The following is a 19,658-nucleotide window of genomic DNA, read 5'->3' on the forward strand; positions in this document are numbered from 1 at the left end:
TTCTCATACTTCTGACCATAGAACTATTTTTCCTATGTGAACTCCTTGGAATAATTGTTGTAGATTATATTCTCGGATATGGAATTCTAGAAATAAATCCTTCCTAATAAAAATAGATTTTTCTACTTCTATCTTTTTTATTCTTTGAGATTATCATACATACATATTTGTGTATACATATAAACTTGTCCCTCTTCCCTTTCCTTCCTCCAAACCCTGCCATCTAAACCCTCTTTCAAGTTCATGGCCTTTTTTTAATTGTTATTGGGGTGTGTGTGTGTGTGTGTGTGTGTGTGTGTGTGTGTGTGTGTTCCTAAATACAACCTGCTCAGCCTGTATAACATGGCTTACGTGAACCTGCTTTCAGGGCTGACCATTTGGTATTGGATAACCAGTTGATATACTCTTCCCTGGGGAGGACTGTTTTTCCTACTCTCCGCTTTCCTTAGTTGCGTACAGTTCTTTGTCTAGGGTTGAAGACTTCTGAGGTTTCTTCCTTCCTTGTTAGCATGTCAGTTGGTGTCATCCATGTTCAGGTCTTGTTTAGGTAGCGATAGTGGTTAGAATTCATGTGTGTAGCACAGCAAGCCTCCTGTTTCTCTTGCACTTAAATCTTTCCACCCCTCTCTGCAATGATGCTGGAGCCTTAGGTGCAGGAGTTGTGTTGTAGATGTACTGGTTGGGACTGGACTCTAAAACTCTGCATTTTTGTGGGTTGTCTGTGTCTGTAGCAAAGAGAAATTTTCTTGATTAGGGTTGAGAACTACACTTATCTGTGGGTATAAAGACAAATATTTAGAATGTAGTTAGGGATTGTGCTAGTGTAGTAACGTGGTTATAGATTATCTAAGATCTATGACTGGGCTAACCCTAGGTAGTTGGCTAGGTTCCCAGTACCAGGCATGTCTTCCTTTTTGTTGAGCTAACTCATTGAATATGATCATTTCTAGTTGCTTTCTGCTCCTATCTTTTTGTATGGAGGCAAATTCTAGTTATGTCTATATCAGTCCAGTCCTGGTGCTTATTAGCTCAAGGATGTTCTGGTAATGACAGTCCTCTTTTCCTACAAAATATGGCCAATTGAAACAAAACCATGAGAGAGACCAATTCTTCTGCCTAGAAACTTGTGTTGAATAATGTGGTTTAAATCAAGAAACAAATGGGTTTCTTAATGTGCATCCCATAATTAGACTGACTTCCACCCAGTTGTAGGATATGTTGAGTTGGAGCAGGCTTCCCCCTCTGGGAAGAGGACTGAGTGGAACAGCATGTTCTCTGTGGCTGTCTTTTATCAAGAGAAACTAAAGAAAGGGTACAGTCATATAGAACCAGGTCCTCCCAAACTCACCAATCCACAGAGAAAAGGGTGGCCAGGAGCAAGTGGTAATGGAGCCTAAGAAGTGAGAACCATGGGTCTGTTACCTTAGTTGTCTACCACCAAACCCTCTGTACAAGCCATTTGGCATCCTTCCCCATGCCTGGAAGTTTCTCCACTAGCTACCTTCCCTTGTGACTAGTGCTCACTCTCTTCTAGTTTCTCCTCTCCCACCCCACCTTCTCCCAACAGAACTGGGGTCATGATGGTGCTCTACTGACCCTCCCTTTCTCATCTCCTTGAAGAGCTCAAATGTTTTTCCATTTTTTTTTTTAATCTCAGAAAATGCATGGTACACATATTCCTCTACAACGGGGATTAGTAAACTCTCCAGCCTGCCAGCTGTTTTCATAAATAACATTGTCTTGGATCATAGTCACTTATTAGCTCACATGATGTCTATGGCTGCTTTTGTATACAGTGGTAGAAATATGAAGTTGTGACAGAGACCATATGGCCTGCAAAGCCCAACATGTTTACTATCTGGCCTTTCACAACAAAATTGACCAACCTCTAAATTATTTCACGTTAGTCCTTTAAGATCTGAATGAGCCATATTAGGACATGTAGCCTTTATCATTTCTAAAAATAAAATCTACATTTTCAAAGAAACTAACATGTTCTAGAATATGAGGAATTTTGCTTCTAATAATAGTAAAACTGTATCTGGTCTTTAAAACTCTGGAAAACCACCAAGGGCACTATATGTTTCCTTTATAAGACCAGAAGGAAGGGTAGAGGCTAACTCTGGTCAGAAGTAGTCATCATTACCATTGGAAGAAAAGAAAACACATGAGGTATGGAGCTGAGACAAACAGGAATGGAGAGAATGGGGGGGGAGGGGCATGCACCAGCACCAGATCCTGACTTCAGATCTCCTTTTCAGAGCAGTTGGCTTTCACAGCCTGTACCAGCTCTGGAAATGAGTTCTTCTGCCATAGATGTGATTGCCTTCCCTCCAGAAGACCTGCGGCAGGTCACTGAGTGCCTCTGCCCCATGAACTTTACTTGCTTGTCAGATAGAGAGAGGGGGAGGTCTTACCACACCCATCCAACAGTCATCAACAGTTTTACCAAAGAGAAATATCTATGAAAACCTTAGAGGATTTTCTTCTTCCTTCTAAATGGCTGACTTGAGTCTATGTAGCCTGTAAAGCATAAGTGGTATCTCAAAACTAAAACATCTTACTTTGCATTTCTCATGTTTGTTTTTATTTATTGCTATAGTATCTAACTTCTAAATGAATTATACAAAATAATTGAATTTTTCATCACGATAAAACAATTCCATTGGGAAAAAATTCAATAGCTATATTTCTTTCACTGTGACCTGTTCTTTTCTTTTGTTGAGTTCCACTTCATTTTGTGCCTTTGTTTGCAGAAATAATCTTGCAGATGGCAATTTCCCTTGTAATCAGTGATTGCGATATCTGAGTCATCGCCCAGCACGGCGTTGCGGTAAATAGTGCTTTGCGTTGCTTCCAGGCAGATGCGTTGTGTGCTCTCAAGAACACTGGCTGATGACCTTTCTGGCTTTTCAGACAGTGAGGAGAGATAGGGAAGAATGTGTGTGCTCACTTTGAAACAAGAAAATGGCAAAGGAAGCATAGATTTTGTGGTGCATAATTCCGGCTAAATGCAGCAACAGTGTGGCTATGGGTTAAGGGTCACTATTTTAAGTGAATAATCTTTTGTAGAGTTAGTAGCTGTTCACAGTGAGTTTATCATGGTTCCTTATACATTTTGTTTGTTTTTTTTGTGGGCATTATTAACATGGTACATATATTACTGCAATAGTTGAGCATGCGTCCATGTCTGTAATGAAGCAAACTGAGCTGCTTGTACTCTGTTTCTCTGTTTGTATGTTGGGGTGGATCCTGACAGAAGATGGAATTGCTGAGGAGAAGGCTCTTTTTGATGTGTCAGTGCAGGATTACTGTAAGCAGCCATGTAAAAAGTCAATCGAAGAGTTGGACATCCTGGATTCCGGCAATAGGTTGACTAAATTTCTGACTTAACAATAAAGTTACAGCTATTATATACAGACCAAATTAGTAGTGGTTTTCTTTCAGTATGAATTTTGAAAACTACTATTAACTTTTTAAAATTTAAAAATGATCTCACAATTATATTAGAAATAACAAAATATCAAAATAATATTTCATAAATTTGCCTTTTAAATTAAACAAATTTTAGAAGGTATTGTTTTTTATTAGCTACCTTTAAGTGTTTTGCCACAGATTTATAGGTGAAATACGAGAAAGAGAAATTCACTAATTCATTGAACCAATAAATATTGAATACCTCTCTTGGTCCTGAGTCGTGCCCACCAACAGTCATATTGCATACACTGGAAACATATGCGATAGACTGGGATGTGCATTGATCGTCTGTATAGGAACATTTGAGGGTGCCAGCTATCATCAGAAATGGCCGAGGTTTTCAAACATCACAAGGTTAATTCTGTTCTGTATAGTTCTCAAGCACCTTCCCTTTAATTGTCACCACTGATAGACTAAACTTTTGTGTTTCATTGAAAGAATTTAGCTCAGTAAAGATTTTCATGGTCTGTTTCTACTCACTGCTTTTAACATTCTTTAACATAAACAAATTCCTTACCTTTGGTTTCAGTCAAAGCATCATCCATAAGCTTGATAATTTCACTGTTATGTACATTCTTAAACTGACCTAATTTTATGGGAAGAACAATTTCCAAATTACTAAATTAGCTTTTGATTATGCTTCAGAGAAAATAGGCTAATTGGGTGTGCATTGACCATGTGCCAGTCACCAACTATAAGTAATAAGCAAATTAAAGCAGGCCATTAATAAGTTGTTGTGCTTATACTTGCTCAACTGTGTATGCATTCTGTCCTTCAAGTCATGAGATCCAAATTAATTTATGAATAGAATCTACTGAGGCACCAGACTTAGAAATCATAGTGCTAACTGAAAGTTCTTTATGTGTTGTTCATTGTCCTTCCCTGCTGTGAAGATTGTCTTCTATTTGGTTTATTGCTAAACAGAAACATACATATCTACTTTAATCCACAGAGAAAAAAAAAACCCACAAACATTAAACCTTATGAAAACAAATTTGGAGAACAATTATTCATGTCATAAAGAAATTTGTATTTTAAAATAGTTTGCCTGTCTTCAAGCCATAGATTTCTTGGTTTGTCTAAAATATGGCTTGGTATATGCAATATGAATTGATTTTATTTTTTCAATGTAAACTTATTTAAAAGCAGGATACATTTCAGTGTGTGTTTATGGGAGATTTATGAGACCTGGATAAAATATATTTTATTATTCTTAGAAGTTAATTTGTTTATGTTGTAACAAAGGAAACAGTGGTCACTTCCATGGCACAGAACATACAGTTACACTAAGTCCTGCGAACAAACAGAAGACAACTGGTCATAACAGAAAAGTTCTCTCTGTGTCTTTTTTGCTGCATAGGAGACACAGCAAATGACATGAGATGTGAAGCCTCCGAAGCAGAAGGCGACCCGTCTTTGCAGGTAAGTGACATGCAGGAAGAACCTTTTGGGAGGGAAACTGAGAAAGTCACTGTGATGCCACCTTCTCCTGAGGAAGGATAGTAACTGAACTCACACCAAGAAGCAGGTGGTTTATGGAAGCCCGTGATGAGCAGGACTTGGAGTGACTGCCCAAGTGTCATGTCTAGTGCAGGAAATGGGAACTTTTGTAAGGAGGTGGAAAAAGAGAGAGGGAGAGGAAGAGAGGGATAGAGAGAGGAAGGGAGGGAGGAGGGAAGGGGAAAAAGGAAAATTAGGAGGAAGAAAGGGGGCAAAAGAGAGGAATGAGTTCTTGAGTTAGAACATTTTGACTATTTTTTTTGTGCTTTTTTTTTTCCTAGCACATTTGAATAGATAATATATGAACCTGTAGAGAATTCTATAGTCTGTTTCTGCCTCAGAGAGTACTTCCTGACTATTCTGGACAAAATGCAGCTTACATCTTCTTTTTCCATGCAAATGCTGTTTTCTTCTGGAGGATATGCTAGTATGTTAGGATCCTCTCTGCACAGTGTACTGACGGTGTTTAATCACTGAAGTGATCATCTCTAAGACTGAGGGGAATGTGAAGTAGTAACATCATGCTTAAGTGGAAGAGATACCACAATTTTGCAGCTTTCTGCACTGTGACACCCCCACTTCTCCCATGTAGCAGAAGAGTGCCGCTGAATCCAGCTGCAGGGAAGTCAGGGATCTGACCTGTTTGCTTCAGCACGGGCTCCTCAGTGCCTAATACAGAGTAGGTGGTCCAAAAGATCTGATAAATGAATCCATTAACTACAATCAATTAATTAGGAATGAGCTCTAAGTAGAAAGTTACATTTATTTTAAGGGATTTTTAGTAATTTTCACTTAGCAAATGTTTTATAATCAAGGGCATTTTTTTTCATTCATTCATTTCAGAAATAGTTACTAAACACTGACTATCCCTAAGGCGTTGGGTATGTAGTAATGAAAGAAGTGGGTACAAGAACAAAGAAAACTGTCTACCTTTATTCTGAAGTACCTTGATCTCTTCAGTTTTAGCCTTTTAGCAGGCTACTATTACAAAGTACTGTAGACTGTATAGTGGCTTGCAGAACAGGAAATTATCTCTCTCAGTTCTAGAGCTGGGATGCCCAAGACCAGGGTGCCAGCATCCTTGCTGTCTGGTAAGAACCTGTTCACTCTTTAGTTCTTATGTGGCACCTTCTCATGCCATGACATAGAGTCCTGACTGTCACCCTTCTTAAAGGAACCATTCCCCCTTCCATCCTCATGACCTAAGTATCTCCCAAAGCCACATCTCTTAATTCTATTACCTTAAGAATTCACTTTCCACATATCAAAAGGAATGTGGGTACGGAGGCGCACATTGAGACAGACCATACTTACACGATGTACTAGAGATGTCTGCAGAGCTTGACAGTTTATTGTTGTTGTTACGTTTGCTCATCAGTATGAAGAATTCCAAGGCTGCTTCCTAAGGAAAGGAGCTTTTTCAGGTGACAGTCTCTAGGTATTTGAACTGTGCTGTTTCTAGACTGTTAGTACATCAGAGCTGATGTATGTTCTCAGATGTGTCAGAAACACTTTCTGAGCAATGGAGAGGCCAGTGGTTGCTATCAGGAACACAAAGGGAACAGGGAGGCTACAGAGGAAACCACACAGTTAAATCGTAATACAGGAGGCTATGATTTATCATAGAAAAGCCAAAATTATTTATCTTTACCTTCAGCATCTCAAATATAATTCTTTATCTTTCTTCTTTAAAATATTGTTGTATATTCTGCACTACTTGAAACTTCATGTAAAAACAAAGAAGAAGGTACCATCTAATCTGATTGTTTTACACTCTGGAGAGAGGCTCATGACTCCCACAGTGTGTTATCTAGTCAGTGATCCTGAGTTTAATACGGGCTAACCAGCTGACTACATTTTACTTATATTTAAACATTTCGACCTTAACTTGACCATAGAAGGCTTTACTTGTTGATTTGTGTGTGTGTGTGTGTATGTGTGTGTGTGTGTGTGTGTGTATGTGTGTGTGTGTGTGTGTGTGTGTGTTGTGAGCGCGCACACACACCCCCCAGCACCACTGTCCAAGTTTTCATCATCTCTTCCTATCACCGTCATCTATGACACGGTGGAGAACTGAATCCCCTGAGGCCCCCTCGGCTCCACTCTGTCCTCCACATTCCATCTTTATCCCTTTCAAGTCTTGTCATCTTAGCCTCTGTGTCTGGATTCCAACAGTCCCCCAGCCTTGTCACTGTTAAGAGCAGTCAAAGCCACCACTCTTTACCAGCTTTCTACCTCCAGTCTTCCCCTAGAGGCCATTCTTTACATAGCTGACAGAAATAAACGTCAGATTGCATCGTTCAGTGACTTGAAATTAGCTGACTACTCTCCACGGAAAATGAGCACAGACAGAGTGGGCTGTGCAGAGAACCCAGGCTCGCATCGTTCTCATTTCTCCCACAGCCCACCCGCGTCCTCCATGCTCTGGTCTTCCTGTCGCTTTACGGTGCTGAGCTTTTTCTCTTCTAGTCCTTTGTGTTCCTGGCCCTCACCCTCGTTACCCTTTGTTGTAGTAGAAGTCACATTTATTTGGCTATAATTTCTCATGACAACCTTTGCTAAGTGTCCCTCCCCTAGTCAGCATCACAAACTTGGTTTCATCTTCTCCACTACATTTATCACTGTCTCAGATCACTTATTTACCACCAGCCACCTGTCTAGAATTAAAATAGACCTTATATACTCAGATTCACATCTGGTGCATAAAATGTGCTGAGAAAAATACGTAACTGATTAATTAATTAATGCCATGATTCACCTACCAAATTAAAAGCCTAAATGCAATTTGGATGCATTTGTCTTAAGCCCTCATTGAGTTTTTATGATTCTACCTACATTTATTTGTGTATGTGTGTTTGTATGTGTATGTATGTATGTATGTATGTGTATGTATGTGTGTGTATATGTGTGTATGTGTGTATTTATGTGTATATGTGTGTATGTGTGTATATGTGTGTGTGTGTGTGTGTGTGTGTGTGTGTGTGTGTGTGTGTGTGTGTGTGTGGGTGGTGGCAGCTGGTTGTCTTCTTTTACCACGTTGCCGCCAGGATCGAGCTATGGATGTGAGGCTTGGCAGAAAGTACCTTTACCTGCTGAGCCATCCTGCCAGCCTGAGAGAATAAAATAAGATTCTTGAGACCTGAGGGAATGTAATTTATACAAGGAACTTTTTGGTATCGTGATAAATGCTCAAATGCTAAAGAAAACACTAGCAAAAAGATAATTGAATTAATTTAAAATATGTAGGTCATATTTAGTTAATTATAAGATGATTTAGTCACAGAAAGATCTGATGAATAACTATTTGCATTTTATCATTGCCTACCTAAAGCTAGTTTAGACTGGTTAATAAATAATAATTTTCTGACTTCTCACCCAAATGCATTTTTTAAATATCAGACTGCTCCATTTATTTAAACAAGTATTTCATAAAAAATCTAACTTGAGCGAAGCTCTGTTAAACATTCTGTGTGCATGAAAATGTCCTGGATTATACTCCTAAGAACAAGAAGACAGTTGACCATGACTGAACTCCAGGACTAAACATTTTTATAATGACGTCTTTCGGAGACAACCATCACTCAGAAAAATTTGAGGCTATTAGAGAGGTAGTCATTAACTAACAGAATCAACACCACTGTCCTTAAGTGTGAAGGCGTTTATAATGCACAGAGATGATAATATGCAAATATTTGAGATACAAGGATGATATATTCTGAGAATTACAATTAGATTATAACTAAATTGTATATGGAATCATACTATGGCAATTAGTTTTAACTATGTCTGTCACTTAATCTCATTTTAAGTCATTAAGATGAATATTCTGTTTGCATTTGAAGATCTTTTTAAGCGTTTATTGTCGAATCTATAATCTATTAACTTCCCGGTTTTTATTGTGTTTCCTGGAAGGCAGTGAAAAGCCCAAAGTTCAATTAAAACTTTTCGAACAATAAGTAAGAAGACAAAAGGAGTTAAGTCATTATAACAACCTTTTACATTTCGTGTGCTCAGATCTGAGGATAAAATGCTGGCACTCCTCTGGTTTACTTTGCTAATACTGACCATCTCTGCTGTAGTCTGTCAGAGTGGCCTGTGGGGTCTCAGGTCAGCATGCAAGCCCGTGAGCTGCCTTCTGTAATTTCATGAGGGTTTGTTAGCCTGGAATTTAGTATGTTTTTGTACTCATTTATGGTTATTATTGTTGTGATTTTTTTCAAGTTATTTTTATGACAAGAATCGATGATTCTTACCAATTAGCCATAAACTATTTTGGTTTTAGAGATTTAAATAATTTAACTCCTTTGCAATGTCATTTTATTTAAAAGTCCAAAAAGTGGTAAAGATGTGAGTATTCTCCTGATTGTTGGGTAATGTGGCCAATAACTGGATCCTAGAAGAAAACCCAAGTTCCCAAACTTTGACAGAATCAAAAAATAAGCAGGAGGCCGGGTAGTGGTGGCACATGCCTTTAATCCCAGCACTCAGGAGGCCGAGACAGGCGTATCTCTGTGAGTTCCAGGACAGGCTCCAAAGTACACAGAGAAACACTGTCTTGAGAAAGAAAAAAAAAAAAACAGGAAAAGGAAGTAGTTTATTTTAACACATGCATGCTGAATGTTAATGAAAAGTCAGGACGGCCATTTTCAGACTCCATGTCTATTTCCAATGGTGTAACATTTTGTACTTTGGAGCCTGCTCTGTTCATTAACACAAAAGAACAAATAACCTCACTAGGGGCTTGATATCCAGCTCACAGGAAAACACTGGGTAGTAGTTAAAACAAAGAACAGGTCCCATCTTTACATTTAGTTTAACATCACATAATGTAGTAGCCACTTGCCATGGGTGGCTACTGAGCTTGTGGGATGAATCTAGTATGCATTCAGAAGTACATCCTGGCTTTTAAATATTAGGCATGGAAGCCTATCTCAGTATTTATATCACATGTGATGATGCTGTTGCTGACAGATTGTGCTCAAGGTAAGGCATTAACTTAATTTCACTTATTTCTTACAGCTACTAATTTGACTACCAGGAAAAAAAGAGTTAATTGCACGACTTATCCCTTAGTTTTATTGGACAATGCCAACCTATTAGATTAAAAAAGCCTGAGTATGTTTAATAAATGTTATCCACAGCCTGTTTACTTTCGTTTCTAACCTGAGCAGTGAACTCTTGCAGAAGTCTGAGAGACCTGTTCCTCTGGGTTCCTTTCAAGACCTGTAGGTGAAGCAGCTGTGCTTCGGCTCTGCCAGCCCTGGGGTAGCTGATTAGAAGTGATCACCTCCTCTCCTGATGACTTTAATGTTCTGTTAATGATAGATAGCATAATTCTAAGTGAATATAGGTTTCCAGAGACCTCTTTCATGTTTCCATACCTCAAATTATGTTATAAATTACCATAGTTTAACATCTTAATGATCTTTGAATACCGTTGTCACTTCTTCTATGAGTCCATATTATTACTCATATGGCAACAACTGAAAGTGAGTTTTTAAAGAGCTCAGGCAAAGCAGAACTTCTGTGTAGAAGGGACTGGTCCACACGCATTTATTATCCATCAGCCTCTGCTTCCTAGTGTACTTAACTACTTTCTTTGTGGAATGAAGGGATAAACTTTGTATAATTATTTTAAATCCTTTAACTTTTGAAGTGTTAAGCATCAACTTAGGGGTTGTAGAGCACTGAAATCAGCAGAAGTCACATTATGGTAAGCAGAGAGAAGCTTTTGGATAAACATTCATGATAATGAAATTCATAAAGGTCTTCTGTGAAGGTAAATGTAATACTTGAATTAGTCACATACTTCCTCTAGAAAGGGTGACAAGTTGATCTGTTCCCCAACCTTCAAGACTGGTGGTTTTCTTGAGAAAGCCTTTTATGTTGGGCAGTCTTTTGTTTGTTCTGCAAAGGACCATACAATTAGCATGAAATGGAGGATGTTGTTTAAATCTGATGAATAAGTGCTCCTTTCTGTGGCTCATATGCATTTATGGTAGAGATCTCCGTCCCCTTAGTGTTCTCTCTAGCAGCTACTTCATAAGCTACGCCTCATTCTGATAGGTACCTTGATGAAGAAAGGAGTCTGGAAGTCATAAAAGTACGTTAATGTACAGAGAAAGGAGCCACAGTAGCCTGGAATAGTTGGGCCTCCACCTTTCCTGCATTCCACAGTTGCTCAGTACACTCTTTTTATGGCCATCAGTAGAGGACATATTAATAAGACCCCTATGACCATGAAAAAGATGTTCTCGTATCTGTTTTAAGTTTCTGTCATTTATTATAAATGTATGCTTCCTTTTTAAATTGTTTTGAGTAACATACTTAGAAAATGTTTTATGCCTATACATTCTTGTTGAACTATTTGCATTTTAGAAATATAACAGACAACTTTGATATTGTATTTGATACTTATGACCTGTCAGTGAACACCACTTAATATTTCCTTAAGGTGTTACTATTCCATTTCGTTAATTAGGAGTGACTCATTGATTTAAAAGATGAGATCCCACTGCTAATGGGAAATTTTTCATAGCTGAAGCTAGTTAAGTTTACATTTTTATATTACATTTTCTAATTCTCTCATGTGTGGCTTAAGAAAGCCACATGTCTTGGCCTAAAGGAAGCCAAAATGCCACCAAAAATATAATAGATCTTTCATCCAGCTACCTTTTCACTTAGAAGGTACTACTTTATAAATTATAATTGTTACTTTAGTAATAAAAATAATACAGGCCCACTGTTTCCCAAGTACTGGGTGTAAAAGTGTGTGCCACCATGCTGGCAGTGGGTACTTTTTAGGATGCATTTGTCCCATGTAATATTTGGGACATACTCAGAAAGTTGTCTCTAATTGGCCTGACAACTCTTAACTCAGAAGACTGCAGAGTTCTGCTTGGCCTGCCTATGCTCTGCTCTTTGCTCCTTCTGCCCCACTGTGCCTGGAGACAGAGTGATAATGCACGTGCATTCTTCGAGCCCCGGTGTGCTTTAAGTATGTGCCCTGACTTGCACACATATTTGGGGGAGATAAGAAGGGTCAGATTATATTTTTCACCTTGCCTTCTTTTCATTTTTTAAGAGAAAATACTTGCATATGAATACTAATACAGCTAAAGGGTTACCTACAGCCAACGTGTTTTCTTCTGTTATTATTTTGGCTTGTTTAGTGTGAAATTCCTAATCGTATAATCACAGATTCAAAACTTCGAATGAACCCTTAAAAACATGCATTTCCTGTGAACAGTGAGGCTTCTGGGTTGAGAGAGAGACAGAGAGAGAGAGACAGACAGAGAGAGAGACAGACAGACAGACAGAGAGAGACAGAGAGAAAGAGAAAGAGAGAGGAGAAGAAGAAGAAGAAGAAGAAGAAGAAGAAGAAGAAGAAGAAGAAGAAGAAGAAGAAGAAGAAGAAGAAGAAAAAGAAGAAGAAGAAGAAGAAGAAGAAGAAGAAGAAGAAGAAGAAGAAGAAGAAGAAGAAGAAGAAGAAGACGAAGAAGGAAGGAAGGCAGGAAGGAAGCCTGCCAACAGATGAAGCATGGCATTGGCCAGCTTCTAACCAGCTCCCTTCCCCCACCCCGACCCCCACCTTTTTTCTGTCTGTTCCTCAGTGTTCCAGTGCTACAGCAACAGCTTGTATTTGTAGTGCCGCAACCATTCATCTCCTGAGCTTTCTGTGTACTTTGGTCTGCCTAGGATGAACATCGCTTTACCGTGTTACAAAATCTTCTTTCATGCTTGAAGATCCCGTGTAGGTATCATTTCTTCTGTGCAGCTTTCCCTGACCGTTCTTCACCCTTGGTGTGAATTCTGCTGTCCTACTTCAGCATCAGGGTACGGTAGTGATAACACGCACATCACTGCAGCATGTTGTTAGAACCTCCCTATCTCTTGGAGACACTTGGAAGAGTTTTGAAGGTAGGGCATGATTGGAATCATCATTTTGAGTTTCTAGTACCTAGTCCAGAGTCTCAAAAACAATAAACTTTGAGAAACGTTTTCATGCAAAGCTTCAGGCATACCTGCTTTTTCTAAACTGACCTTGTTTCTTCTGCTACCAGATTTCTTAGGGCCCACAGTTTTTTTTTCCACAATCTGACAAATATGGAAATGACTCTCAGGATTCCGCTGGATAGTTAATATACTCACATGAATTTTTAATATTTGGGGTTGAAAAAATAAAGTGTGCCCTTATGGAGGTGGTCATACAGTATTTTATGATTAAATGAGGTAAGCGTGCCTTTGGTACTCCTGTTTTTCAAATACTTGTCTCATCTCCTCATCACTCCCATCCTCTCCCATCCCTCCTTTCCCTTCGATATCACTTCATCTCTTCTCTCCCCTTTCTCTTTTAGTATCCTCCGTTAAGGCTGTCATCAGTGTGTCTCTTTCTAGGAATGAAGTGGAAAAATAATCTTCCTACATAAAACATTACAGGCCTTGAGTTTCATCCCTCTAGAGCCTACACAGCTACCAAAGATGCTGGATTCACAGTGATCTAGTCAATTATATTGATAGCTTGAAATGTGACTCTTCTCAGACTGTATTTGCGTTTTAACAGAAGCCTTCAATCCCCAATCTTCAAAGAATGAATGATATTAACATGATATACAACTTTATAGAAAGTATAGGGGAAATGTTTTTGAGAAAGCTATTTTTTTTTTTCTTGGTTTTTCGAGACAGGGTTTCTCTGTGTAGCTTTGCGCCTTTCCTGGAACTCGTTTTGGAGACCAGGCTGGCCTCAAACTCACAGAGATCTGCCTGGCTCTGGGCTAGGCTCACAATCAAAAATATAAAAGCTATTTTTAATCACTTTTCAGAGAGTATGATAAGTGCCTCAGATTATATAGATGAATGAGGAAGTCCCTTTATCTGCTCAAGTAATGGACCGTTCTGAACTGGTGACTTAAACCAGGGGTTGGCTTTTCTTCATCTAAAAATGTCCCAAGTTGGGCAGTTGAAAAATAGTATAATGGCTCCTTAATCAATGTCTCAGACTTTTCTGTTCCCCTGTGTCGCCACCTCTAATGTGTCAACCCATGTGCCATTGGTTCCAAGCTGACCACTGCGTCTCCCTCCTCCTCCAGGGGAGGGCTGGCAAAACCTTAGAGAGAATCGGCCTTTTAAGTGAGTTTTTGAAAGTCTGATCCAGCAGCTTTCCTTTGCATTTCATAAACTGCCACTTTCAGCAAGGGAGGCCAGGAAATGTTACTCACTAGACACATTACTAACCTGCCAAGAGATTTCTCTACAATTAAGGGAACAGTCCACTAATGTGGGACTAGTAGCCATAAGACAATTCAAATTAAGTCAAATAATTTACCTTTTCCCTTTTAATATTACTTAGTTCTAAATTTTGGTTTGGTCTGTATTTTAATAGAGTGTTCTAAGATGAAGTTATCTTAATGAGTTTGAGACTATTGAGATAATCTAGTGTGCCCACTGGCTGCATGATGTGTGATCACTGCCAAGGGAGGCAAATGAATCATTCTGTCAGCTCTTTGCCAATCTATGGGTGCAGACATACACGTGTGAAAATGGAGTCAACAGAATTGTAATATGATGTTATGCTGATCATATAGTGAAACATAACCTTGCTTAGTGTAGACCAAATTCTTAATACAGAACGTGATCACTGTAGCTTCAATAGCTAAGGAAGACCTGCAGAATTTAGGACACCAGTAAGGTTAGCAAGAAACGAGAATAACAGGCCACTCACACTTGGCACTTTTTACCTCATTTTAGGAAATTTATACTGATATCTTTATATTATTCAAGTCATTTTAATGTTTAATAAGTGTTTCTTAATATTTAAATGGATTCTTTTTTGAAAAAAATTTTCATGTAATATGTTCTAATCATTTCTCCACCCTTAGATTCTTCCTAGATCTTCCCTACTACCCCACCCACTCCCTTCTACTTTCTATCTTTTTCTCCCTCTTTAAAAAACAAATTGGCTAACAAAACAAACTAGAATATTAAAAAATCTCTCTCACACACACACAAGAAACATACACACAAACAAAGTCCATAAAAACAAAATATCGCGCCGGGCGGTGGTGGCGCACGCCTTTAATCCCAGCACTCGGGAGGCAGAGCCAGGAGGATCTCTATGAGTTCGAGGCCAGCCTGGACTACCAAGTGAGTTCCAGGAAAGGCGCAAAGCTACACAGAGAAGCCCTGTCTCGAAAAATAAAAAAAAAAAAAAAAAATATTGCAAAATCAGAAATAAATGGATTTGTGTGTGTGTGTGTGTGTGTGTGTGTGTGTGTGTGTGTGTGTGTGTGTGTGTGTTTCCTGGCTGGCACCAAATTTATGGTCTTTATATCCCATCTGAGTGCTGAGAGAATAAGCATGAGCAACTTCACTCACTTGACTTTGATTCATAACACCTTAGTACATATATCTGAAGAGAAAATTGTATGGTGTTGTCATACATGTAAAACTGACTTTACTTGTAAACTAAAAGGTAACTTTATCACCATATATGCTTTATGCCAAATAATGGGTTTCGTGGTGACATTTTCATACATGTATGTCTCATGCTTTGATTGTGTTCACCCCCACCACCTCTGTTTTCCCACCTGCCCTTTCTACTGGTCTCCTCTCTCTTCGTAAATAGCCCCCTTCTCTCTCATCACAAACAGATCCCATTTACTTTCATGCTTGCCAATACGTGTGAGGCCAGTGCCAAGGAGGACAGAGGCACCAGATCCCCTTGGAGCTGGAGTTTGCAGGTGCCTCTGAGCTGCCTAACATGGGTGCTGTGAACTGAATTTAGGTCCTGTGGGAGCAGTACACACTCTTAAATGCAGAGCCACCTCTCTGTCACGCAAGCATTTTCTTATGAATGCTCTTCCTCTGGGAGATGTCTAGTATTAGGATTATAAGGAGCATTCCACACTTAGGACATCTAGCAATTTTCATAACAAGAATTGCGGAGATAATGGTAAATTATTTAGCAGATATGTCTTTCCTAATATTCATTTCAGATTGTTGTTGATTAAAGAACAGCCACCTCTTCCACACTGGCCTGCTCATCCCAGGCTAGCAGCAGTAACTAACTCTATACAGGTTTAGGGAACAGATGGTTTTCTTTGGTTTTAATTTTTTTTAATGTATTCATTCAGCAAGAAATTTTTAAGAATCTTCTTGGACCGTGGCTTACAGGAGGCAGGGGAACAAGATCCTCAGTGATTACAAGTCATGTGACTGGGGAAGAAAGGCAGCTCATTGTTCTTTAAGAGTAAATGAACAGGGATGGGGGATGATGTCTCGGTCACTAAAATGCCCACCACAAAAGCATGAGGACCTGAGTTCAGATCCCTAGCAGCCCTGTAAAGATGTGGATGTGACAGTGCTTGTCTGTAGCCCTTGTGCTTGGGGGCGGGGGAGACAAAGACAGGCAGATCCTTGGACCTCATTAGCCAGCAAGCTCCACACTCAGTTCGAGACCCTGCCTCCAGAAAGTAAGATAGAGTGAGAAAGCCAGCAGACACTGACCTCTGTCTCTGTCTCTGTCTCTCTCTCTCTCTCATACACACACACACACACACACACACACACACACACACACACACACACACACACTCATTTGTACACACATAAGCCATATACTCAATACATATGTTACACCCATATAAAAATATGTAAAAGAAATTAATAAACAAATAGAAAAGGTGATGAAACCTGATCTAGAATATAATCATAGTGTTTTAGGTGTCAGATTATAGATCTGGCTGAAATGAAAGCATGTTCCACTTTTGTTTTAAAGGAAAATTCATGTCATGTTCTAATTTTAGGTACAATGCATGGGCATTGTACCTAAAACCAATTTTCTTTTTCATTGATGGAAAATATTAATGATGCAATGGTACACATGTCAGTTCTACTAATAGTAACCAGAATGAAGCATTAGAAAGGTTTGCAATGCCAGCCTTCGGGAACCCTGGTCACAGAGATGAGGTGCACTCCAGTCATGGAGGATGTTTTCTCTTTATTGGAATTATTCACTAGGACATGTCAGAGCATCTGTTGTCTGTCCTCTCTCTTACCCCTCAGGGCCACAGATCAGGCAGCCCCTCATCACCTCATTTCTTTATCACTGTTTTCTGTGAGATCTTTCGTCTTCCTCCTGACTTTTGACCTCCTCTGTTCCTAACACACAGTTATAGACTTGTCTACTTTTTAAAAACAAAATGAGGGAAGGAAGACAAAGTGACATAATTTCCTCCCACCTCAGATCTGTGCCTTCTGCATTCCATAAGAACTTGCACATAGGCTGCAGCTCTCCCAGCCCCTCTAGGTCTGCATCCGACCTTCACAGAAGGCTGGAGTCGCTTACCCTCTTCCCAGCTTGGCCCAGGCCTGCACAGCATTCTGCCTTTCCTTGCTGTGTGCTTCGTGTATAATACCCAGGAAGTGACTCGCCCAGAAGCCCTCCCAGGTCTCTCACACGTTAGTTCTCTGCTAGAAGCTCGCTCTCACTGCACTGATATTTACCTCTCAGGTATGAAAAACAAATCATGTTACATGATCTATTGTCTCTCTCTTTTAAATTTCTTTTCTTTTCGTCTTTCTTCTGTGAGTGTACAGTGATTTTGAACCAACTTTGAAACAGACACTTTATTTTTCCTGATTCTCATCCTGAGCAGGTTCTGTTTCTACTTTCCTTGTGTTGACTAGTCTGCCTCAAAACCTTTGTAGAGGGAGACAGTAGAGCATCTTCAGTGCATAAAAGTGCATAGAGCAGAAGTTCTGTGAGAGGTGGGCCTTGGCTTTGCTCTTCCTTGTCTCTTCCACTAGTGTGGCCTTAATGGGCAGATGAACTGAACTGAACTAAAGCAGAGAATTTGTAATTATTTCTGATGTGTAAGGAAATCATCCAAACATTTCCTGATGGGGCTACAAGAATATTTTTTGTAGTTATACAAGACAAATTCAATGCTGTGAATATAGCTTAGTGGTAAAGAGCTTGCCTGATATACACGATGCCTTAGACTTAATCCCCAGTCCGAAATAAGTAAATAAACAAACCAATCCTTAAAGTGTGTTTGGTTGTTAAATGTGTATCTTGAGTCTTAAGACACTAAAGTTATACTGAATACCAGTGATGTGCTGATGTCTATGTAGATAATTATATTACATTGTGTTGGGTTAGGTATTCTGGTAATGGAAATTAGATACTACTGACTAGTAATTTCCTGTGTATCTAAATAACTACATTGAGGTAGCATTAGTTTTACTTTAAAAATCCTTCAATCATGCTTTTAGGTCCAACTCATCCTCATGCCATTCTTCCTAGATCCAGAACATTCCAAATATCGTTCTCTAACAGGAACTATTCTTTTACATGGTTATAAAGATATTGCTAGTAGCATATCATATAATTTTCTGTACTTTTAAAAACTGGCTGAATTATTTGGTCAGAAAAATCAAACTAAAGAGCAGTGAGTTTTTGCTTCTTAGCTCCAGTCTCTCAGTGTCCATTTGAATAAAAGAAGTAGGCAATGGAAAGATGGCTCAGCAGTTAAGACTGTTTCTTTCTCTTTCATGGGACCCAACTTCAGTTCCCTCACAACCACTTGTAACTACTCTAGGTCCAGGATCGGATGCTCTCTTCTGGCCTTGTAAGGCTTACACACACACAAGTATTTTTCACAAAAAAAAAAAAAAAAAAAAAAAATGCATGAAAGAAGTCAGCGTTATCTGTAATTCATGGGACGTTTTCAAGCCTTGGAAATTGTATGGTGAAGTTCTGTATTGTTTTTAAACTTGTTTTTGCTGCTTATGTGAACTAAGCTCTGTATCTGAGCATCTCTGATGACTTGAGTCAGTGTTGAGAGAAGAACTGCACGCTCCCATTGTGGTTTTTGGACAATTACCCAATCTTGCTGTGTTTCCTCATTGACATTATTGAGATAACTGCCATTCATACCTCACAGGAGTATTGTCAGACTAATGTTTGTGAAGTGTTTTCAGGACCATAGTGAAAGGTATTAATTTGTAAGCATGTGTTAGTATTATAACTATTAGTAGTAATGGGTATGGTTGTTTAATGCGAATGTTCTTCTAAGTATAGTGTCATATTTTCAAAGGACAACCTCTTTCTTTATGGCCAGATGTGGATACAATTAACCCTTTGCCCTTTATTTTGAAGACACAATTAGCCAATTATGTATGCAATTAGATGTGTATGCAGTTTTTGCCTGAATGACTAATTACAGCCTTGGTAAGAGTCCTTTTGAAAATGCTGGCCTTTTGAATCTTGACTGTCTCTGTCTCCGTAGTAAGCAGTTTATGCTGAGCATCTTTTGGGGCCACGGTGGCTCCTGAATATTGAGGAATTGCTTTTGCGGTTACTGGAGGAAGATTTTTACATTCTTGAAGCCCTAGCTTTGTATTTTGCCATCAAGCCTAAAAGGCTTTTGACATGGGTCCAGTTTCAAAGGTTTTATTGATTTTTTTTCTTTTAATCTTGACATTCAGCTGATTTTTCCACGGACTGCATTTTGTGAAACAGGGTTTTCTTCTGTAATTTTTTTCCTCCCTTGAAACCCCCATTTCCTTTCTGTGCCTTAGTTCAAACATGCCCTCTCACATTCTTACTCACTAAATAGTAAGTAAGGGACAGAGTAGTACTGACACTTTCCTCCCATATATAGCCTGGTGACACATGT

At 39.1% G+C, this 19,658-nt stretch overlaps 1 protein-coding gene across 1 annotated transcript in view; it reads left to right on the plus strand.

The window, feature by feature from the left end:
- Positions 1-19,658, plus strand: part of Umad1 (UBAP1-MVB12-associated (UMA) domain containing 1) — a 166,081-nt gene that overhangs the window by 116,870 nt on the left and 29,553 nt on the right. The window contains exon 3 of the mRNA XM_052719839.1: positions 4,838-4,899. Coding sequence (XP_052575799.1) covers positions 4,838-4,899 — 62 coding nt within the window. The remainder of the gene's footprint in view (positions 1-4,837; positions 4,900-19,658) is intronic.

Source organism: Peromyscus californicus, unplaced genomic scaffold (genome assembly GCF_007827085.1).
Source record: "Peromyscus californicus insignis strain IS unplaced genomic scaffold, ASM782708v3 Scaffold_6__1_contigs__length_162567912, whole genome shotgun sequence".
Classification (NCBI taxonomy): Eukaryota; Metazoa; Chordata; class Mammalia; order Rodentia; family Cricetidae; genus Peromyscus; species Peromyscus californicus.